Source organism: Zingiber officinale, chromosome 1B (assembly GCF_018446385.1).
Source record: "Zingiber officinale cultivar Zhangliang chromosome 1B, Zo_v1.1, whole genome shotgun sequence".
NCBI classification, from domain to species: domain Eukaryota; kingdom Viridiplantae; phylum Streptophyta; class Magnoliopsida; order Zingiberales; family Zingiberaceae; genus Zingiber; species Zingiber officinale.
In genome coordinates, this window is record NC_055986.1 from 160,563,029 (window position 1) to 160,586,937 (window position 23,909).

The window sequence follows — 23,909 nt, forward strand, 5'->3', positions numbered from 1 at the left end:
AAAGATGGATAGAGAAATTTTTATGAGATCGGATTGATTGAAGTATCTCAGAATTAATTGACATAAATTAAATATTATTGGATTGATGATTCTAGCATTAATCGGTATAAATTAAATATTTAATGTTAATTAAAATAAATTACCAAATGCGGATAAACAATGTAAAATGTGAAGCAATTTCGTTCTCCAAAACGGTCTGGGCGAAAATGACAATGGCGTCGGTTGCAACCCCAATCTACTCGCAGGCCGCTTTGTGTCACTCTTCCTTCGGAACAGCTCCTCGCCTCCTCCCTCGACCCCGTCAATCCGTTTTTCTGCATCCCTACGGATCGTCTCCACTTCCTCAATCATGTTTTCCCCCATTTTCCGATCGTTTCTTATCAGATTCGGTACGGACGAGACAATCGACTTGCGCCGCCCGATCATCCGCCACGGAGAGACCGGAAGAAGAAGAAGATCCGAACTGGGATGCGCCGCCAGGTACAGCCCTGATATCTGCTTTCGTCTACTGTCATCTAATTTTAGCAGGAATTGGAGTCAGCTTATTTCCCCCCATTCGCTCCTTTCGATTCCAGATGAGGAAGTCGAGGATTTGGGCGTCAGAGTGGCTTTGTCCGTGCTCAAGTTCTACAAGAGTAAGCATATTCCTTCAATTTGGGTTATACTGAATTATGTAAGCTAGAAACTGAATAAAAAATATGCTATTTTGATGTCGGACTGTTTCTGTGTCTGTTTCTTGATGTTTTAGCAACATGTAGATTGAAATTAATTTATGTTGATCAGGAGAAATTTCGCCGTTAATGCTGCCAAGCTGTCGGTATGTGCCTACGTGCAGTGTGTATTCGATGGAGGCATATAAGAAGTATGGAGTATTAAAGGGAACAATTTTGACTGCTTGGCGTCTCTGCCGTTGCAATCCTCTCGGTTTGATTCTCTGTTATTTAACGTTTCTTCATTGGCATACTCATTCTCTCTTGTGTGTTGAGGTTTTCGTTCAAAGTTTTAGGATTATTTGCGAGTGCCAATTAGTTATGTAGTTTTCACAATTTATGCACATTTCTTTGTTGTCTATGAGTATTAGCTATACATTATCTTGTTCCTAGTTGAATAGGAGTGGAATCAAATCTTGCAGCAAAAATTTCTGAGTCAGATCGAGTAAAATGGTTAATTTTAGGTGTTTTATATTTATAGCCAATTACATATTATTCCATTTTGTATCCTAGTTCTAGGAAATGACATGCTAAAATTTCAAGTTACCACTTCTGAAAAACTTTATGCTGCCAAAACTAAACCAACCCTTTGAACCCAGACTAAACTAAACTAAACTGAAAAAAGCTTGAAGAATTTTGGTTTGAACTCAAACCAAATCCAACTCAATCTCTACTCATCCTATTATTAAATTCTTATTTTGTGGAGGTCCTATTCCTAATTTAAAATCCCAACAATACCTAAAGAGCCCAAACACCACAAGTATATTACCAATTGCAAAAGGGAGTTTATAATACCTAACATGTCCCAATATTTGCCATGTATTGCTCTATTAGTACCCATTTCATAATGTTGAGATGGGCTAAGGCTGAAAGTTAGATGGAGAAGAGAGCTTACTTTGGGAAGAATTGGTTTTGGAGAGTTATTGAGAAGGAGGGAGTTGTTGATCCTATAAAATCCTCAAGGAGCGGGTTGTGCTTGGAATCTTTCTTGTGCACAAGTGGAGGTGTCAACCACTGCTCACCTCCTCTCCCAAAACTTATGCTCTATCAATTGGTAAAAGCAAACCTTATATCACCAGACCAAGCCCAAGCCCAAGCCCAAGCCCAAACCCAAATCCCTTGAACCCAATCTTAACCAAATAAAGGTCCAAACAACTTCAATTGGGCCTATAGCAAACTCGTTTTCTATTAATCTTAGGATTAAATTCTTGTTTTGAGAAGGATTTAACCCCAATTTAACATTCCAAACAACGGCTAAAAGAGCCAAAAGCATAAATATATCACCAAATAGAACATGCTTTATTTAATTGCAAAAAGAGGGTTTATATAAGGAAAAAAATCTAGATCATACACCTAGTGCAATCCCTATATCTAGAACAAAGTATCTATTGCTTGCCCCCACAGGCATGGCGCAACGGTTAAGGCATAGTGGAGCTAAAGTGAGTGTCACGGTTCGATCCTCTGCTGGGACATGGGCTGGTGCTAAATTTAGTGGAAAAATTTAGGTTGGGCAGTTGTGGGCCGAAGTATCCATGGGTGGAAAAAACACTCGAGTTTGCTTTCACGGGCGAACCGATTCGGCGATGGATGGTCTTACAAGAACGGCGAAAACCGCGGGGCTCCATTGTCGACGACTTGCTGCAGCGCTTACGTGATTTACCCTAGGACAAGTGGGAAACTTCTTTGGGGTCGGGCCGGTCACCTCTTGGATTAGCTGGGTCGTAAGAATTGGACACTTGGGTTGTCAAAAAAAACAAAAAACAAAGTATCTATTGCTCTATTTGTTTCCATTCATACGTTGAGATGGACACTAACATGCAGTCGGGGAAAAGGGGAAAGTAACTATTTAATCAATGAAATATTTTTGGATATCACTACTCAAATCTTTAAACCTAAATCCATCCTATACTTGTCGCTAGTATCGACCGTTTTATCAAATTTTGTCCTAAACCTGTTTAAGGGTATCAAACCAATTTAAACGAGTGCCATCCCTTAGCTTTTTGGCTTTCTTTTCCCCTCTTAAGTATCTTTGCAACCATATTATTCTCCAACCTGATGTGGAAAGCTTAACAATTTGGTTACTTGAATGCTTGCAATATTTATTTAGCTATATTATCCATATTATTTCTCTTTGCAATAAATTCTTAGTTATAATCAGGTGGCACTGGATTTGATCCTCCAAGGTGGTTTGGCGAGGAAAAGCCACATGAGAAACCTTAAGGTAATTGCTGAAAAAGAGTGCTTTGCATCTTTTACTTTTGTTCCATCATCATTTTCATGTTTGTGCTGACTATTGAAAATTAGCTATAGGAAGATTATCCTTTTATTGAGCTTTTCGGAAGGCAAAATTACTTTTAATATTAAAGTCAATTAAATTATTTTTTATTTATTTCTCCATCTACTAGTTACACCTTCCACTCTAATAATTTCTCCCATAGAATCTATTAAGAACATATGTCTATATAATATCAATTTATTTTCCTTCATCTTATCCTATTGATCTACTTCTAAGCTTTTGAATATTTCATGAATACAATTCAAAACATTAACATTAAACTATTGCACTGCAAAACTTCTATGAGATTCCTGTGGTGCTGGTGGTGTTTGTAGAACTGTTGATACTTGAATATACTGTAGAAACTGATACTCAAGAAGTAGAACTGTTGAATATACTGTAGAAACGGATACTGAGGAAGGTTTGGCCAAACATTGGCTGCAATGAAGGACCCAAATTCATACCCACAAATTGCGGACTGCCATTTGTTCGGTCCAATTCATTCCGGGCTTGTTTTGCTAATCTCAATTCTGGGACATCGGGAGGAATTCTATATCCTTATTTTGATCCCGACATTTCCCCATCTATATCTATAAATAGAGCAATATAATGTTCTTAATAGCTATATTCTTTCATGCTTTATATTTCTTCCCAATTCAATCTTAGTAAAGGAAGTAGATTCTTACATTTAAATCAACATGGCTCTACTTGACTTCTTTAACGGGCGAAGTCCAGAAGTTTTCATCTCATCTCTATTTAACTCATCTCTATATTTAACTTCATCCGCAACAGGGATTGACCTGTAAATGTATATGATGGTTACATTATGAAGCTCATTTACATTATGAAATTATAAACTTACATATTAAATAAATTTGATCATGGTTTGCCAAATCACAATCTAGATAATAGGATTGTACGATTTTACAATCTGAAAACACTAAATCGATCCGGGATCGATGGAGATTGAGTTTTGAAGTGGAATCAGAGCATGATCATTGGGATCGTTTAGGATCAATGGGATTGATATGATTATATGATCCTACGATTCTATACTTTGAGAGGTTATAACTTATGATTCGGGTTGAACCATGAGACGCATTATATCAAATCGAAATTCGTTTAGAGATTTATATTTATTAATCGTGTAACCCATAATTGCCTAGTTTTATACTCAAAAAATATTGTTTAAAGATTTTTTTGGAGGTTTCGAATAATTTTTATCATTATATTAGGATTACTTTTGTTGCATCGTTAGAGTTTTGAGACTATTTAAAAGTTTAATTGATATTCGGTATTTTTGATCATCATGAATATTTTCTTTTGTTCCTTTTTTTATAATTAGTTTTGGATATCTATTTTCTGGTATTCGAGTGAATTAATTGGACTTAGAAGATTGTTTCTAGCATTTGTATTTGAATTAATAGAACCAATATCTGATCGTATCTATCCGATTATGGTCAATTTGATCTGACCCCGAATCAATCTTGTGTAGAGTGCTATTCTACAAACTTAGAATTTGATTCATTCCTATTCACGAATAAAACTCACAAATAAATCATGGACTCAGTTAGTTGTTGATAAGCTTATCTAAGGCTCCGTTGTAATCTTATTTCATAGGTTTTTACTTTGAATATGATGTATGTATTTACAATATGCTTTTTTTAGTTATTGATTTTTATATCTTGAAAATGAGAATTATATAAAAATTTTATAAATCAGAATTCTTTTAGGCATTATAGGAAAAGGAATTAATTAAGAAAAAATATCCTAGGAAAAGGAAAGAAATAAAAGATAAGAAAGACATAATAGAAAGTAAACAAGGAAGAAAAGTAATCCTGATGAGATGGCCGTGACTGACTAGATAACATCACCAGGTCGGATCCGTTGAACCACTTTTGCGATCCAAAGAATGCTCTCTTTACATGTATTGATGGGGATGCATGATCTCCATGGAAAGGGAGCATCCTCTGGATCGCAAAAAGCGGTCCAGAGGATCTCCTCTCGTAACATCACCGCGTTGCATGTAAGGAATTTGTGTTAGTCCCTCGAGACAAACAGTTGACGTTTAATTGGCTAGTGTATAGTGATGGTACCATCATAAGTTTTGAGAGTCAAATTAGACTAGTAGTCGGATACTTATTTTTTTCATATGCTAAATTGTCTAATACTAGTAGTTATTCATGATTTATTTTTTTCTATTAGTCTAGGGACGGACTAACAGAAGTACTAGGGAGAATGAATTATTTATGTCCTCGTCGCCATGAGTTCCATTGTGACAAGGCCAGGCTATGAGTTTGCAGCCTCGTCATTGTAATTCTACAACCTTATTGTATATGGTCGTGAGTTCTTGAGCCACGTAAAATATTTTATTTTCAATTTATTTTATCATTTGAATGTAATTATTATAATTATACCTTTTCCTTAAAAAGTAATACATGAAGGTTTATTGAAAATTTTGTCCCTTTAGCACAATTATCCTATGGTCTTGTACCTTTCTAGTATTTGTCCCCTCGGATGGGTCTAGTGGCTAGCACATAAGGTGTTATCACAATGAGATCTGGGGTTCGAATCTCGGTAAAACCGAGGTAAATACCTCCCTTATGTGCTAGTCACTATTCCAAAGGTTAGTAGCCGTTTGTGATTTATCTCTTCCGTGTTGGCCCTGAGACGGATTGATGGGGGCGCTGGGGGTGCTGGGGGCGAGCTTATTCGTTACCACAATTGTACTTTTCTAACATTTGAATCTATTAAAGTGACACTTAGGCTATATTTGATGAGGGTTAATCAGTCGTGTAATATAATTAAAATTATATTACAAGATTAATTACTGTGTTGGTAGAATTTTAAAACTATAGTAATGTAATCTGAATTATAAATGATCAACAATATGTAATAAAGTATTTTAATCTGAATTGTAAGACCAACAATATGTAATCCTTACCTTTCAAATCTAATTGTATTACAAGCATGATTATATATATAATTTTAGTGTTTATTGTGGGAGAACTTTAAGATAGTATATTCTTAATTTCGTCATTTTTAGTAAATATATCAATTACATATTAACTATTAATTCTTAAACACTTATCCACGTAATCCATTTGATGGAACTCTATCATTAAACTTCACCCTGTATATGGATCTTTTCCATGGGTCAAGTGACTCCCATTATATTTCGTACACATTGAGTGACTTTATGATTCATTACAGCAACACGAACAAGTACTTGTAAGTGCGGCCGGAATTATAACAGCTGGGGATTGATGTAGAGGTTGTGGAGAGTATGATGTAAGATCTCAAAATTGTATGCTGTTAAATACCCCATCATATGGCCTAAGCATAGCAATGAATTGTAGTTTTTTTTCTTTCTTATTATATAATTTAATTATTTTTACTAACAAGTATTTATATGTGTGTTTCCTTGTTAAATATCGGGTGAGGTAAGTAATTTATTTTTACAAAGTATTTATTAATGCTTGATTTAACCTGAAAGTATTAGATAACTAATAATTCATCTAATAATTGAAATGCTTTGTAGATTAGTTGGGCTGAGAGGTGTGGTTTGCAGTCGATTATTGGGTCTCCAATACAACAATGTAGTTAGCATGAAGCACTAGAACGCCCTTTTACATACTTGTGATCACATTAAATGTTTGATGAGATACAAAGATTCATAGAGTCCGTGACAACCTTTATAGAGAAGATTCAAACACACCATGATTGCACTTGCAGTGAGATCAACAAATCAGGTGCGGTGCAATCGCCTCCGTAACTATAGGGAATTTTTCCCTTCGTGAAAAGTGAATATAAGAATACTGATCTGTGCTTTGAATCTATACAACCACTAGATAATGATTAGGGATGTTAATAGATCGAATTTGAATCAGATTTCATATATTTCATCTTCATTTATTATATCCATTCTTATTCACATCCCTATCGGATATTCAATTTTTATTATGTTCTTATATTCATTATCTATCTTTATTCTCATATCCATCGGAGTATATAATATTCTCTGTCTTAATAACTTGTATCATTGCAGTCAACTATGGTTGAGTAAATTATATTATAATTAACACTATATATAAAAGATATAATTTAACAAAAATAAATTAAATATTTATATGATACATTACCTAGAAGGGAAAATGACAATATCGGAAATGGGGAGAAGGAAAAGATAAGATTTTTTATTTAATATATATATATATATATATATATATATAATAAAATCAGATATTCGGATGAGAAGGATTCTATCACTTTCGTCGATATGCGTAGGGCTATAAATAAGTCGAATCGAGCAGAGTTTTGGGTGTTCAAGCTTGTTTGATAAAGTAACCGAGTCGAGCCGAGCTTAAAATGAATCAAGCTTTTGAAATGAGTGTTCAAGCTTAATTTGATTTATTTTTTATGAGCTTGAGTTTATTTGAAGCTTGGCTTGAGATTGGTTCGTTTAGATATTATCAAACTCTCAATTTAAGTTTGTCTTGAGCTTGGTTCGAGCTTGATTCATTTACATGTTATCAAACTTTCAATTGAAGCTTGTTTGATTGTTTAAAACTTTTAGTTGTTTGATTGGTTATTGAACTTGATAATTTAAATTTAAATTTAAATTTATTTTATTTTATTATTTATTTAGCATATTGAAAAGAGTTTTATTAATTAATATGGTTCGTGAATATTGTTCACGAATGTTGTTCACGAACATTAACGAGCTGAACACATATGTGTTCAAGCTTGTTTGTTTAGCTTAACAGCTATTCAAGCTTATTTGTTTAATTAATCTTATATATTGAACGAACATAAATAAGTTCTTATCAAGTTGAACATCAAATTTATTCATGTGAGCTTAGTTCATTTATAGTCCTATTTGCGAATCTAATAATTTCTATATCCAATTATGTAATTGGGTTTCAAAAAAATTACCCGTTAGGTATCGAATTCTCGAAATTATCATCGTAATGATAAATGCTGTGGGCGCATGTTGGCATCCGTCCCCCATGCCCTACATCTCTGTCGATTTCATTCACGTACAGATTTATTTATTGTTTCGTGACAAGAATTAATTAATTTAGCAATATGATTATTTATTATTATAATATAAGAGATATTTTTATAAAAATAAAATTCTTGGAGGGTAGAAAATTAATGAAAATTTAAAGGATATTTTTTTAAACAATAATGGTGGCAGTTTCAAAATTACCAAAAAAGAGAAACGAATATCTTACTTTGTTCACGGCAGGGCGTTGGCGCCGTTTTGGGCGGGGACCGAAACCAACAGTCCCCTCCCGTATCACACCCGTACGACACACAGCGCCTAGGATTTCGCCACGTCTGGGGGCCGCGCCCGAAAGCGATGTCTCAACGGCGACCCACGTCTTCAGCCCATCCGCTGCGACGCGGGTTGCCTGTTCACGCCGCTTCCTTTTTCTTTTCTTTGCCCTAAACGCTCACCCGCTTCGTCTACGATACTTGCCCTTGCGGTTAAATCTTTGCGGGACCCGCCATGAAACAACCATCACATGAAGCAGGTAACGGGGCGGGGTTGGTCGATTTCGGGTCGCTTACTTTTTTGATGGGTTCCGGACCGTCCAACTGTACGAAACTTCTATCAATGTAGTTCGAAATAAATGCGGGAAAGAAAAACAGGCACAAGAGGAGAAACGCGTGCATGTGGTGGTTCGGTCACTAGTCAAATCGGAGGCAGCCGGTCCACGTGGGTCGGAGTTGGGCCTCTCGATCCTTCTCGTGTTCCGATTGGTACGGTTCGAAGGACCCACAGAAAACCAAACCAATTCTCTCACAGGGCTCTCCGTGACGTGGCGTACCACATCAACCCTAGAATTAATTAAATCGTTGAAAGGTTGTTAAACTTAGTTTATTTAATTTTTAATTTAAGATTAGTTTATTTAGACATTATCAAGCATTTTAATTAAATAATTTAAAATGGCGGGTATGTTCGTATTCCATCTTCGTTCCTTTTCTTTCCACCCTTTTGTTCTTTTTCTCTTTAGGTTTTGCAATGCGTGGCGCGGGGGAGGAAGCAGCGGTGAAACCGGGGAAACAAATCGAACGACAGGCAACAAAAAGGTTCGGATAAAAAGTGGGAGAATCACAGCCGTCCAACTCGCGGACAACTTGCGATGGAAGCAAAGAGAAACCGTTGCTGTCCTTTCAATCCCAAATCACACCAGTACCACACTCTCTCTCCATTTACCACTTCAACGCGACGCAACCTCTGGTACCCGCTTCTCACTCTCTGGCATTTTGTCCGTTGGATTGTAATCTTACGGTGCAGATTGGCCAAAGATTTATGATGGTAAGGTGGAGCCGCGGTAGCGCCCACGTTCGAGTAATTATTATTACCCCATCCTTTATTCTTGACGGAAACGCTTGGTTGCTCTCGCCGTTACACTCAGGGTCCATCAAAGTTGGTTTTATTACGCAAACTGCCATCGCCGTCGTCGAGTCTATAAATGCCGCCGGTCTTCAGTTCCTCTTCGATTCGTCCCAATCTTCAAAACCCTAGAAGCAAGGGATGGCAACGGCTTCGTGCGTCTACCTCGCCTCTCTTTTCGCCCTCCTGGCTCCTGCGGCGGCGCGTATTCCTGGAGTGTACTCCGGTGGTCAGTGGCAGGGCGCTCACGCCACATTCTACGGTGGCAGCGACGCCTCCGGCACCATGGGTTAGCAAAGCATCCTGCATTTTGGTTTGATTAAGTTGCTTTTTTCCTTGACATTGATGGGATCTGCTTGCGCGGGGAGGGCAGGCGGCGCGTGCGGGTACGGTAATCTGTACAGCCAGGGATATGGAGTGGAGAATGCGGCGCTGAGCACGGCGCTGTTCAACGACGGTGAGAGCTGCGGATCGTGCTTCGAGATCAAGTGCGCCGACGATCCGCAGTGGTGCCACAGCGGTAGTCCTTCCATTTTCATCACGGCCACCAACTTTTGCCCACCCAACTATGCACTCCCCTCCGACAATGGCGGGTGGTGTAACCCGCCGCGACCCCATTTTGACCTAGCGATGCCGATGTTCCTTAAGATTGCTGAGTACCGCGCAGGCATAGTCCCGGTATCCTACCGCAGGTATGAGTCGCTTGAACCTTAATTTTCTCTGGACGTTGATGAGATTTCTTTGTTGATCCCATTAATTAATCAGCCCCTTTGTTATATATATAATTTATTGTTTCTTCCCCATTTGCTATTTTCAATTTTATTCTCATTGAATATCGACGTTTCTTCGTTGATCCCTGTTAATATCTTTCTTTCGTCTGCGTGAACTTTATCTCACTGCCCATGCTCCCTCGAATGGCTCCTGACAAGCTTCGAGGCGCGTGTCCACTGGGGCCGTGATGGCGCTTGTGCCTGTGCTTTATCCGCAGTTACTTGGGAAGGAGGGCCAATCGCAGTAAAAAGTAAAAACCGCGTGTTCCGCCTAAAACAGCCGTCACCCGCTTCCCATGTTCAAAACATCGTTCATTTTGTTTGTATTTGTTCCGCCAAACGATTATTTCTACCATTCACCATTTTAAAAGTGCAATTTGTCTCGTTGACATTGACAGGGTGCCGTGCAAAAGGTCGGGCGGCATCCGCTTCACCATCAACGGCTTCAAGTACTTTAACCTTGTACTAATCACCAACGTGGCCGGCGCCGGCAACATCGTCCGCGCCAGCGTGAAGGGGTCCAGCACCGGGTGGATGCTCATGTCCCGCAACTGGGGTCAGAACTGGCAGTCCAACGCCATCCTCGTTGGCCAGTCGCTCTCCTTCCGCGTCACCAGCAGCGACCGCCGCACATCCACCTCCTGGAACATCGTCCCCTCCAACTGGCAGTTCGGCCAGACCTTCGAGGGCAAGAACTTCCGCACCTGATCCACAGAGTTCCATTCCTAAAATCCGCTTCCCTTTTATCAGCAGCAGTATTAGTACAGCAGGAGATTAGAGTATTGTGTCATTAGCGCCAAGGTTTTTGAATTTGGTGTTTTTGTTTGTGATATGATATTGTTGGTAGTAGCGAAAGGTAAAGGCAGAAGAGAGAGATGTGAGTTGAGATAGTAAGGTTTTGAGAAGTGTGTCGGTGTGTGACAGTGACTGGTTTCATTTTGACTCTGGTGGTGGTGAGTTTTCTAGGTAGTAGTAGTGGAGACAGTGTGGGAGTATAGACTATAGACCATAGCTTGTTACTTGTAGCAGCCGAGGCTGAAGTGGCTGCACGCTGTAATGGAAAGTGATGTAGCCCGCAGTTGCTGCAATTCCGTATCATCAAATAGTATTATAGTATATGTCTTCCGACCAAAGGAAAGTATGTTGTTTTGCGGGGTGAGAATTTGTCATCTATGCTTATGATGATGTTTGATATTAATTTGGTAGAAATGCCGCAGAATCAGACTTGAAAGGGTCTTTTAAAAATATTTTGTAGAGGATAAGTTTGTTATAAAATTTAAGCATGGACGATAGGGTTACTGAAATAGCTGATAAGCTTTGCCTGACCTACGTGCCTGTTTGGCAGGCAAATGTTCAATCTCAAGTATAAGAGCATCCACAATGCCCTAACATTATAACACCCACCACATCATCAAAAAGTATGGGGCCCATTGCCACATATTCATTATAACAACATCCTTCTTTCACCCACATCCCTTTTAACATTAATACCCATTATTCATGGGTCCCACCGTCCACTCACTCATTTTAACATTATATCATATTAAATAAATATGTATTAAATATGTTTTAAAATATTTAAATTATTATTATTTTTAATAATAATTTTACGTTTAAAAATAAAATTTTATTATTTTTCAAAAATAATATTAATTTTTTAAATATATTTATTAAATAAAATAAATGTTGGTGAGAAAACGAAATTAGAATGTTAGGAAAACGAAATTGTAAAGTTAGGAAAACGAAATTACAACTGAACACCTAAAATTATAAAGTTGGGAAAATGAAATTACAACTGAACACCTAAAATTATAAAATTGGGAAAACGAAATTACAACTGAGCGGCTAAAATTACAAAGTTGGGAAAATAAAATTTATTTTAAATATTAATTCATGGATTGTTGTTGTATTGCCCCCAGATATGCTCAACTAAGTCGGCGCGAAGTTGGTGATGAACTTGAGTGTCATGTAACTCAGAATTTGTTCGAAGATAATCCTGAAATCTTCGATTTGAGCCATGGATAGGTTGTGCGGGTTCGTCACCTTCTTCGCTGTACCAATTTGTCACGTGACCTCCCTCATCCTCAACAATCATATTATGCAAAATAATGCATGCTAACATGATTTGTTTTAACTTTTTCCTATACCAATACCGAGCTGGACCTCTGATAATCGCCCATCGAGATTGGAGCACCCCAAATGCCCGTTCAACATCTTTTCTTGCAGACTCCTGTCTTTCCTTAAACAACTTCCTCTTGGGATCCTAGGGGCAAGGAAAAGTCTTAACAAAAGTAGCCCACTCGGGATATATTCCATCTGTTAGATAATAGCCCTTCGTATATGTAGTGCCGTTCACCGTGAAATTAATCGCCGGCATATTTCCTTGCAAGACGTTGTTGAATATGGGAGATTCATATAACACGTTAATATCGTTACGTGAACCGGCGACCCCAAAAAATGCATGCCATATCCACAAGTCATGAGACGCGACCGCTTCAAGTACGATTGTTGGTGACTCATGCCCCCTTGTAAATTGACCTTTCCAAGCAACTGGACAATTTTTCCATTTCCAGTGCATACAATCAAGGCTACCTAACATGCCAGGAAAGCCATGTCTCTCATCATGCATTTGAAGAAGACGTTGAACATCATCAGCATTTGGCCTTCTCAAGTACCTATCACCAAATATTTCAACAACGTATTCGCAGAACTTGAAAAGGCACCTGATGGCAGTTGATTCACTCATACGTAGGTACTCGTCAAGATGATCGGCAGGGACTCCGTAAGCCAGTTGACGAATCGCAGCGGTGCATTTTTGTAGTGGTGACAACCCTTTTCTTCGTACAGCATCGTCCCTTTGTTGAAAAAATGCTGAATGATTCTCTAATGCATTTACTATGCGGAGGAATAACTCTCTTCGCATTCGAAATCGTCTTCGAAATATTTCATCGTGATATACCGGGGTTATAGAGAAATAATCATTGACAAGTCTCTCATGCCCGGCTTCACGATTTCTTTGGACGAACCTTCTTCTGCGCATGTCCCTCCTCTGATATGCTTCCATAAGTTGTTGGTGTTGTTGAAGAACCAATAACATAAGTTCTTCACCCGGATCATAAGCTTGCTCATCGATTTCAACATGGACTTCGTCTTCGCTTGTCGAGCTGGAACTTGAGCTAGAGCTGCTTGTAGAATGAGACATTTTTGGAGGAAACACGTTTTAGTATATGTGTTTGAGAAATGGGATGATGGTCTATATATATTGTTTTTCTCATGCAACGGCTAGTTTGCAATGATGAGTATGCAACGTCGCGTTGCAACGGCTAATTTGTAACGGTAAGTTTGTAACGCCTAGTTTGTAACGGCTAGTTTCCAACGGCTAGTTGTAATAATTAGTTTCCAACGGCTAGTTGTAACAGCTAGTTTCCAATGGCTAGTTGTAACAACTAATTTCCAACGACTTGTTTATAACGACTATTTTACAAAAATATAATAATTATTCATGACATTAATCGAAATGAGAAATACAATAATTAAAAATTACAATCACTCGAAAATATAATAATACTAGAAAATGAACGTTAAGTAAACAACTTAGATATTTCATCTCGACCTAATATCCTTGCATATGCATTCATGTATGATAAGCTGCTCCTTTGTCATCTGCGAGGTGTCTTTGTTCAATATTTCGTACTCCTTCAACTTCAAGCGACGATTCTTAGCTTCAGATTTGGACAATGCAGCTTTTGCCTTAATCTCCTCTACTTCAAGTTGTTTTTGTTTCAAATCGACTTCGGACTTCTTCACGCTTGTGTACTCAGTGAACTTTGTGATAATATTGTTGTAGTTTACTGTCAGATCCTCCATGGTCGATTTTACTTTGTCTTTCCCCTTTCTTTTTGCTGCCTTTTGCCCCATTGGACGAGTATCTTCATAATCCAGGTCTATACTCACATCTTGGTTGGAGGAGGTGTTGCTTGCTCCAGACTCTGAGGTCCTCGTCTTCTTTGTCGCCACAAAGTGATCAGCGGACTGTGGAGTAAACATTGGACGGTCTTTGACAATTCTCCACACATGTTCGAGATTGAATGCAACACCATTGTTTTCAGATAGATATTTTTCGTACGCAAACCTCAATATATCTTCATCACTGTGACCACTTCGATATGAACTATAAATACTATTGTAATTTGCGTTGAATCGATATACCTTCTTTTGGATTGTATTGTGCCAATGTGACCGTATAACATTTGCACTTCTGGTGTTTGATCTTAGGGAAGATTCTCATTGTAGTAGCTTGCAACCCGTCCCCAAAAAGCATCCGCCTTTTGATCATTGCCGATTATTGGATCATCACTGATAGTGACAAAACTTCTCGCTAAGACCTCGTCTTCAACCTTTGTCCAACTTGAACGCTTTCTTGTACCCTTAGCATTTGAAACCGTCTTTTCTAAATTGACCACCTCAATTGGGGATTCACGGTCGGAAAGTTGAGTTTCCGGGACAAAAGTCGGAGTTGCAGGTTCATTCGACATTGAAGGAGTGAAAGACATACCAGTTGTGTGTGGGGTACCATATCCATGAACAACCGACGGCGTGAAATATGGATGACTCATGTTTTGCCAATATTCGGCTGGAAGCGGTTGATATGGACCTCGAGGGGCATAATTTCCAAACCCTTGGACATTTTGAAGATTTTGTGGAGGAAACGGCATACTGGGAAATGGATATGGGTATTGATAATTTGGTGGAATTTGTGGATTCTGGGAAGATGAATATTCTTGCGAGTTGTTTGTAGAATTCAAGAAATTGGAAAAAAATGCCCTATTATTTTCATCCATTTCGGATAGAAAATAAGATGGTAGGAACTTGAAAAAATAGACGGGGAGAGAATTTAGAGAGTGAAATTGAAAGAGTAGTGAGTGGGAATGAAAATATGTGCACATATGGATGGATATTTATAGTCAAAATTTCAAACTAGCCGTTAAAAAGTAATCATTTTATTAAAAATTTTAAATTAAATGGCTGTTTTTTTTGAATTAGCCGTTGCTTTTGCCGTTGTCTTCGGCTTTTTTTATTTTTTTTATTTTAGAGTTTATATTTTTATTAAAAAAAAAATAAAATATAGCATGGGGTGGGCCAGCCCTGGCCCACCCCAATGCTGCTTGAACGCGTTCAGAATACTGAACGCGTTCAAGCTAATTGAATGAACGCGGCGTTCCACAACGCCGCGTTAAAGCAACAGTGGCATTATAACGCCGCTTTAACGCGGCGTTGTGGATGCCCTAAGGGAAAAAAAACTAATACGCAATTAATCAATACCAAATGTACATCGTTAGGTTATTCACAAAGTACGTGCGTTCGTTAAAAAAACGAAGTGCATAAACAAAGTTTATTTAATTAGGAATAACTGGAACACTATACAAGTTGAAAGATTCCGATCAAGTATTTATCACCTAATTTTTTAATTAGAGTTCCATTAGTTCTATTTCCCTAAGAATATATCAGTCCTCTTTCATTATTTCTTTAATTTTTTTTTTTAAAGAGCGACAACATCAGCAATTCTTTTTATATATATATATATATATATATATATATATATATTCTTAATATTCGATTAATCTTAATACAGTGTATATATATATATATATATATATATATATATATATATATATTCTTAATATTCGATTAATCTTAATACAGTCCGATCCCATACTTTATTTATCAACTAAACGTTTAGAAATGTATTTCTCTAAAATGGATTGCGTAACTAAAAGATGAATTTTTTTTTGCCGTTCTTCACGAGCATTTCCCCGTAAAAAAATTTCATTGGACCGGACCGATTATCCCTAGGGTTACTCAATGAGGCTAACTTAGTTTATCATTTTTTTTAAGCATGAATGAGTGCTCTTGGGGTTATGATGTAGCGGCATGACTCTAAATTATCACCCAGACATTCACGATTCGATCTCAAACTTTGACAGATTTGTAAGAATTTTCATCTAAATAGGTGTGTAACAAAAGAATGCTGAGCTTTTTGGCCATCCACTGTGAGTGTTTCCGATTTATCTTGATGGCAAGTGAAAAATTTTCGTGAGGTCGGCCACCTCAAGGGCTAGTTAGGTTTATTATTTTTTTTTGAAGCAAGATTGAGTGCTCGGGTGCTATAGTGCAGTGGAAATACACTTCTCGTAGTTCAATCCCTAGTTACGGTGCATTTGTAGAGATTTTTTTCTCCAATGAAGCACGTAATTACGGGATGTTGGGCTTCTGTGCCGCTCACCGTGAGTACTTCTCGATTTATCCTGATGGCTAATGGAAAACTTCTGTGAGCTCGAACCAGTCACCCCATGTATGTTCGCCTAGTTCATCATTTTTTTTGGGAAGCAAGATTGAGTATTTAATTATAGCAAAAGGTGATTACGCTTATCTCAGATGGCCCTCACAGCTCCTCCCCAGGTTATGCGAACGAAGATAAATCATGAGGTTAGTTTATAACCGACCATCAAGTTACTAGGGGGTAGGAGGAGCTTTTTTCCGAGGACATGAACTTGTCAGGAATGGTTCTTTTCTCTATTGTAGCAAATCTGGCACCCTTTAGCTAACTGGGCATTCCTGTGGGGACAAGGTTGGCCATTTATAAAAAATATTGAATTAGGTAACATCAAATCTAGGTGATCGGCCCGGTCCCACATAAGATTTTCACCGTTTACCATGATAAATCTAAAAATGCTTGTAGTGGGCAACTAAGAAGCTCAACATCTCATAGCCACGCATCCCATTTGAAGGAAAATCATTGTAAATGTGTCATACCTGGGAATTAAACCACGGGTCTCTGAGTGATAACTTGATGCCCTTTCGTAGCCCTAGGGCTAAGCTTGGACATTCAAAAAAAATGATAAACCAGGTAACATTGAACCTTGGGTGAATGACTCGGTCCCATAGTAATTTTCCACTGGCCATTAGGGTAAATTGGGAAGTGCTCGCGACGAGCGACCCAGAAATCTAATATTTTATGGTTGCGTACAACATTTGGAGAAAAAATCTCTACAAATATACCGTAACGGAGGATCAAACAATGGATGATTAAATGATAATTTGACACTCTTCCACTGCACAGTTGGCCCGGGGGCAAGATTGGGCACATGTGGCATAAAGGCAATTCGTTCGTCCCAGTACCCCTGACAAACTATATCTAGGTCAATACGGAGATTAATTACGTATGACTACTAGTCATTTGTACGAGTGGCCAAGATTGGACATTAAAACTCCTATGTGAGAAAGTAAATAATTCGGTCAATACTTTATCTACAGGTGATTATTTTCCATCACTGAAACCATTTGCAGCCATTGCTTAGCGGAGTTTATCTTCTATGAATCCATCTCCCATTTGCTAGTGTTTGTCTGTGGAACACTAAATTGCAGTTTAGTGTTTGAAGCTCTTATCTATCAAGTCAGAATCTTCAAAAAAAAAGTTTAGACCACATTAAGTCTGCTGTACTTATCCAGCATTATAAGAAATTGTTTCCATAACTCAAACTCGAGACCACAAATTTATTACTGTGTCCAGACTTCCCTTCCTATTCATGGAACACTAGAACATATAATTCATCCATCTTTTCTAAGGAAATTGTATTGAAATCGGCTCTGAAAATTGCGTATTAGAGATCACTTGTAGCAGCATTTTGAGTATTGTGGTACACACTTTGCAACTTTTAATGGAAAAGCAACCTTATCAGTGAGCCAACGTTGGTTTTGTGGCAACGCCATTTCTGGTTTCATTAACTGCCGGAATCTTGCGATTTGATAGCTCTTGGAAGAGTCTTCCTCCGATTCTGCCTTCCCTCCTCATGAGTGGTTCGACTGTTGCATCACATTTCAAATTCTCCTTTTCGCTCTTCATGAACACATCATCATCGTGCCGTCTATGCTTGTTTGGTACAATTTCGTGGTCACTTGCCGATGAAAGCTGGTTCAGATTGAAGCTGCCGAAGCCCTGAATTCCTCGAGAGAGCTTTCTAGCCCGGTCGCGCTCTTCGTCGAGATGCTGGCCATTGTCTAAGAGGTTCAAGACTCGATGTGTCTTGTACTTGACTGTGAGACCCCAGTTAATGCTATAGAGAAGCAACTAAAGTTACTTAAGCAATCACAAGATCCAGTAACTGTTTTTTGAATCGCTAAAACTAACTAACTAACTAACAAACCCTCTTTCGTCGATGAATTTGAGGTCACCGAGGAGTTGTATGGATCCTTTATCGTTCTGAAACTCCTCTGCGATGCTCTTCGGACCGTGAGTTAGGAGGTACTCGAGAAGTATTAGAGCCTTGTATGGCTCTCTCCACTGCTTCTTGTCAAACTTCTCAAACCTAAAATCAATATATTTTCCAAAATCTAAAATCGGATTTAACATCTGAATAAAAAAGTAATTGCATCAATGATTTGAAAAACTTACTTTTTGTGCAAAATCTCCACAATTCTCCAGTAATCGTCGATCTCAAAGGCCGCCCGCGAGATGCAGCGCATGGTCTTGGAGTCGGGTGGCCAGGAGCTTGAGTTCGTGGCTTCTTCAGTGAGCCTGCAGAATAAAATGAAGCAGTTACTGCCGTGGCCAGGCCTGAGAAAGTGGAGCCGGAGAAGAAAAGAGGAGAATACAATTGCGCCGGAGTGACATCGGTGAGGGCCAATCGCGCGGTCCGGAGCTTGTCTTTGAGGAAAAAAGAGGCTTGCTTTCTTAGCTCGTGGAAGAAGGGGGCGGCGTCCATGGCAGCGTCGGTGGTGGTCGGGTAGAAGAAGAAGAAGTAGAGGAATATTTATGAAGAATGAAGAAAGTTTGAAATTTGAACTGGGCGGGAGTCTAGTAGCCGTTTGCTCTGCAGCAGTGTGCTGTCAACATCCGGTTGGCTCGTGTTATTTTCTTTCCATCGACATGATCACATGAGAAAAAAACAAATTCTCATTTGGCACCCTACTTTATCTTTTATTTTTTTTTAAATTTAGAATATTATATTTTTCTAGTATTTAAGTAAAATAAAAATAAATTATATTTTCTTTGTGCACTAATACTCCAAAGTGCAGGCGAGAAGAAACAGAAGATGAATGGTAGGAGAGTAGATAATTTTCTCTATTTACTTATTCTAAAAATAATGATGAACAAAGATTTAGAATTTATCCGCAGTCCACTTTTATATATATTTTTTGTTGTGCACCAAATTAGATAGAAGAAATTCTAGTGTTTTCTCACAATAAAAAAAAAATTAATTGGGCGCCGTGGACCGTCCACAGGCATTGGGGAAGGAGCATTGTCACACAATAGAATGGTTAGTGCCCTCACGGTTAAGGCGCAAAAGAGATTCTTAAGTGTCATGATTCAATATCTTGTTGGACATATTTGTGTAGTATATTTATGGTATGAAATTTAATATCAAATTAAATGTAAATTCTAGCTTATATCGATCGATCTTAGTTGACAGATCTTTTGCTTCAAGTTTACTATTGGAAGAGCAATCACAGATAAATTAAAGAACTCTTCGAATTTTCATAAACCAAATCCCAAAATGAACCTTTCTCACCTGTCGCTCTTCTTCTCGTCTTCTTCTTCTTTTATAACTTGAACGATGTAATTATTATAATGTGCAGTTATTGACAATAATTGCCTTATGTTATTGTCGCAGCAGTAACTTCTTGGAGGCGGAGCTCGGCGAGCGTCATTTCTAGCACAGTAACGTCAACATCTTCTACTCGTCCAAGTTAAATCATAAAAGCCAATGATCACAAATATCATGAAGGGTAAAGACCGATAGTCACAAAGACCATAGATCAGGAAGAATAAAGACCAATAGTTACAAAAATCATGTAAGAACATTCAATTCATACATGAGCAATTAATGGTAAAAAAATTGTTACACTTAACTTAGTTGCTCTTATAGAACAAATATGAGACATTATCATTTTGCATTTACCTCGGATTAAATCATTTACATCATTATGCACATCTTTAATCTCTTATAAAGATTATTATGTCAAGAACATGTTCAACATCTCCAATCAATGCAATTATTCACAATTATATTTTATGTACTCTACAAAAAATATAACTAGTACCAGTGAATAAATGTTAAAGATATATAAATCAATCTTAATCTTTCTTTTTAGTTAGAATTTATTTATTCTAATCAATCACTTTCCTAGACCATAGACCAAATCACTCATATCCAATAGGAAATATGATAAAGTAGTAGACACTGATCATAACTTCAAGTAGACAGCTAAATAGTCACTTAGCACAATGATTGTGTGCGCTAAGAAGTACGGACGAAGCCTCCAACCGGCTAGAATCAAAGCATACGCTAGTTTTTCGAGACCAGTGTAGCGAGATTCAGCATTCTTTAATATATGACTTAAAAAATATACAGACTGTTGCTTTTGGCCGTTCTGCCGAACCATAGCCGATCCAACAACATGTTCGTTGGATGACAAGTAAATCCAAAGCGGCTCACCAACTACTAGCTTGGCTAACACAGGTGGTGAGTTTGGATATTTTTTCAGCTCTTCCAGCGCTCGGTCACACTCGACGTCCCATTGGAATTTCGTGGCTCGGCGAAGCACCTTGAAGAATGGCAGGCTTCGGTCGGACGGTTTGGATATGAATCTGGACAGCGCCGTGATCCGACCGATCAACTGTTGAGCTTCCTTCAAGTTTCGAGGCGGTGGCATGTCTTGCAAGGTTTTGACCTTGCTCGGATTGACTTCAATGTCTCGTTCGGTGACGATGTAGCCAACGAAGCGGCCACTCTTCGCGCCGAACAAACACTTGTCGGGATTCAGTTTTATCCCATAAGCCCTCAACGCCCGACAAGTTTCGTTGATATCTGCATATAGGTCAGCAGCTTGGAGGGATTTAATTAATATGTCATCGACGTATACCTCTATATTACGGTCGATATGCCGTCAGAACACCTTGTTCATCAGCCTCTGGTAGGTGACTCCGGCGTTCTTGAATCCGAATAACATGACGTTGTAGCAGTATGTTTCGTCAATCATAATGAAACTAGCCTTCTCTTGGTTCTCGCGGGCGAACGATACTTGGTGGTACCCTTGATACGCGCCGAGCATGTAGATCAGCTCGCAGTCCACCGTCGAGTCCACTATTTGGTCTATCCTGGGCAGCGGATAGAAGTCCTTCGGGCACACCTTGTTTAAATCGCGAAAGTCAATGCAAACTCGCCATTTGTTGCCCGACTTGGAGAGTAGCATAACATGGGCTAGCCAGCTCGGGAATTGGACTTCTCTGATATGGTCGACCTCCAGTAGCTTCTCTATTTCCTCCTGGATGATCACATTCCGCTCCGAGCTGAAACCCCTTTTCCTTTGCTTTACGGACCGAGCGTCCGGTCGGACATGAAGCTCATGCTGAGCCATGCTCGGGGAGATGTCGGGAAGCTTATGGGTCAACCAGGTGAATACGTCGTGATTTTGTTTAAGGCAGACGACCAGCTCTGCCTTCTTCTCCTTCTCTAGGTCGGCAGTGATGAAGGTTGTTGCCTCCGCTCGGTTGGGGTGGATCTGGACCTCTTTCTTTTCTTTGTATACCAAGGTAGGGGCTTTTTAGTGATTGCGTTTACCTCCAGTTGCGGAGTCTTCCGAGTGCTCCTAGCCTAAGACTTGACCATCTCGATGTAACATCGCCGAGCGGCCTGCTGATCGCCCTTGACTTCTTCCACCCAATCGTCCACTAGAAATTTGATTTTCTGGTAGTAGGTGGACACTACCGTCCAGAACTCGTTGAGGGTCGATCGGCCTAGAATGACATTGTAGGTCGACGATGCATCCACCACGATGAAGTTGGTGGTCCTAGTTCTCCTCGGTGGCTCTTCTCCGAGCAAGATGGCCTGGCGTGCCTGTCCGAGCGATAGTAGATCGTTCCTCGTGAAGCCATACAGCGGGGTCGTCATAGGCAGCAGCTTACTTCGATCAATTTGCAGCTAATCGAACGTCTTCTTGAAAATAATGTTCATCGAACTCCTTGTATCAACAAAAGTTCGATGAATTGTGTAGTTAGCGATCACCGCTCGGATAATTAGCACGTTATTGTGGGGGATCTCTACCCCCTCCAAGTCGTTGGGGCCGAAGCTGATTTGAGGTCCTTCGGCCTTCTCCTGGCTGCATCCTACAACATGGATCTCCAACTGCCGAGCGTATAACTTCCTAACTCGCTTGGAGTCACCGTCGATTGTCCCTCCGATAATCATGCCTATCTCTCCTCGGGAAGCATTATTCATATTTTCTTCCTCCCGAGCGAATGGTCTATTTTGCTCGGCCGGGGCTCGGGCGGGATCGGTGTCCCCCCTCCGTTGATGTTGGTGATAGCGCTCGGTTGCCCTTCTGTTGTCCTTCTGTCGCTCAGCGGATTTGTGTATCTGCCGCCGATCAAGAGAAGGTGATCGATGACGGTATGCTCTTGGAGCCGGTCGGCCGACGATTGGTGTCAGTCCGCGACAATCCCGCGTGTTGTGAGTTGTCGACTGGTGGAACGAACAAAACATAGGTGTCCATACCTTGCCCTTCGACGCTTTCGACCAACTAGACACCACATGTCATACGACATGTTGTTGGTGTAATTAGCACTAACGATTTAACCCAGGTTTTGATGAATGACAAATAGGTTGAGTTAGGTTTATTTTTGATCTAACACTCTGATCGAGTGTGCAGGATAAGTCCAGACAGGTCGACGGGCTGACCGGATGTCTGGCACGAAGCCCAGCTAGGTCGACGGGCTGACCGGATAGCTGGCATGAAGTCCAAGCGGGTCGACGGGCTGACCGGACGCTTAGGCACGAAGCCCAGCTAGGTCGACGGGCTGACCGGATAGCCGGCACGAAGTCCAGACGGGTCGACGGGCTGACCGGACGTCTGGCAGGTAAGTGAGGTAAGTCACTGGAGGGGAGTGACTGCGAGGACGCGTTCCCAGGAAGGGAACATTAGGCGTCGATCCGGCTTAGATCAATTTCGGATATCTAAGTCGAGATTGTGACTAGATTCCGGTCTCGGAAAGACGGAATCTAAGTCATACCCTTTTCTTGTTAAATCATATTACTTTAGTTGTGCTAACAATCTGTTTTGCAGAATATATATTTGCCTCGGACTAACTCTATTTTGCAGGAAAGGTAGTTTCTGTAAATAGGAGGTCCGGGCGCCCGGAGGTGAATTTTATCCAGGTCGAGTCGTCGCCATGTGGAGTTCGCTGATTAGACCTGCCACGTCGCACCAGGGCGCCCGGGAGGGATCCAGGCGCCCGGAGCAGCATATAAAAGAAGCCCTAGGGGTGGAGCTTCATCAACAACTGAGAACTCTTCGACTGCTTGCTCTGCTGCTCTACTCTCCTGCGACGCTAACAAAGCTCCGACAAAGTGCTTCTTCTTCTTTGGTTAACTTTCTTGTCGGTATCTCTTTATTTTCATTAGCATTTCTGTACCTTAATTTGTAATAGTATTTCGAATTGCTAGTGAATTGCCTAACGAAAGTACTCAAGGAGTACGGGCCTTCGAGTAGGAGTCGTCACAGGCCCGAACGAAGTAAAAAACACCTTGTTCAGTTTGCCTAAGTTTTTTTATTATTCCGCTGCGCTTAACTCTTATTAACGCGATTTTTTTTCGAATCGATATTCACCCCCCTTTATCGACGTTTCACGATCCAACAAGTGGTATCAGAGTAGGTACCGCTCTGATTTAGTGCAACCACCAATCAGACAG

General features: G+C 39.7%; 4 protein-coding genes and 1 pseudogene across 4 annotated transcripts; 2 read left to right on the forward strand and 3 right to left on the reverse strand.

Annotated features, from left to right (window-relative positions):
- The first annotated feature begins 154 nt into the window (after positions 1 to 154).
- Positions 155 to 3,105, forward strand: LOC121986541 (UPF0161 protein At3g09310-like). The gene is made up of 4 exons (XM_042540508.1): positions 155 to 480; positions 576 to 635; positions 784 to 924; positions 2,869 to 3,105. Exons 1-4 carry the CDS (start codon positions 207 to 209, stop codon positions 2,928 to 2,930), a joined length of 537 nt encoding a protein of 178 aa, XP_042396442.1. The 5' UTR covers positions 155 to 206; the 3' UTR covers positions 2,931 to 3,105.
- Positions 3,106 to 9,464: 6,359 nt separating this feature from the next.
- On the forward strand, positions 9,465 to 11,294 carry LOC121986533 (expansin-A4-like). The gene is made up of 3 exons (XM_042540500.1): positions 9,465 to 9,680; positions 9,765 to 10,083; positions 10,560 to 11,294. Exons 1-3 carry the CDS (start codon positions 9,533 to 9,535, stop codon positions 10,867 to 10,869), a joined length of 777 nt encoding a protein of 258 aa, XP_042396434.1. The 5' UTR covers positions 9,465 to 9,532; the 3' UTR covers positions 10,870 to 11,294.
- A 758-nt stretch (positions 11,295 to 12,052) lies between these two features.
- On the reverse strand, positions 12,053 to 13,363 carry LOC122043861 (annotated as a pseudogene).
- A 401-nt stretch (positions 13,364 to 13,764) lies between these two features.
- LOC122043871 (glutathione S-transferase T3-like) lies at positions 13,765 to 14,876 on the reverse strand. Its single transcript, XM_042604441.1, has 2 exons — positions 14,466 to 14,876; positions 13,765 to 14,370 (listed from the first exon to the last, which is right to left on the reverse strand). The coding sequence occupies exons 1-2, from the start codon at positions 14,874 to 14,876 to the stop codon at positions 13,765 to 13,767; spliced, it is 1,017 nt and encodes a 338-aa protein (XP_042460375.1).
- A 2,771-nt stretch (positions 14,877 to 17,647) lies between these two features.
- Positions 17,648 to 18,939, reverse strand: LOC122015421 (epsin-3-like). Its single transcript, XM_042572327.1, has 4 exons — positions 18,814 to 18,939; positions 18,614 to 18,736; positions 18,366 to 18,527; positions 17,648 to 18,275 (listed from the first exon to the last, which is right to left on the reverse strand). Exons 1-4 carry the CDS (start codon positions 18,921 to 18,923, stop codon positions 17,897 to 17,899), a joined length of 774 nt encoding a protein of 257 aa, XP_042428261.1. The 5' UTR covers positions 18,924 to 18,939; the 3' UTR covers positions 17,648 to 17,896.
- Positions 18,940 to 23,909: the final 4,970 nt, after the last annotated feature.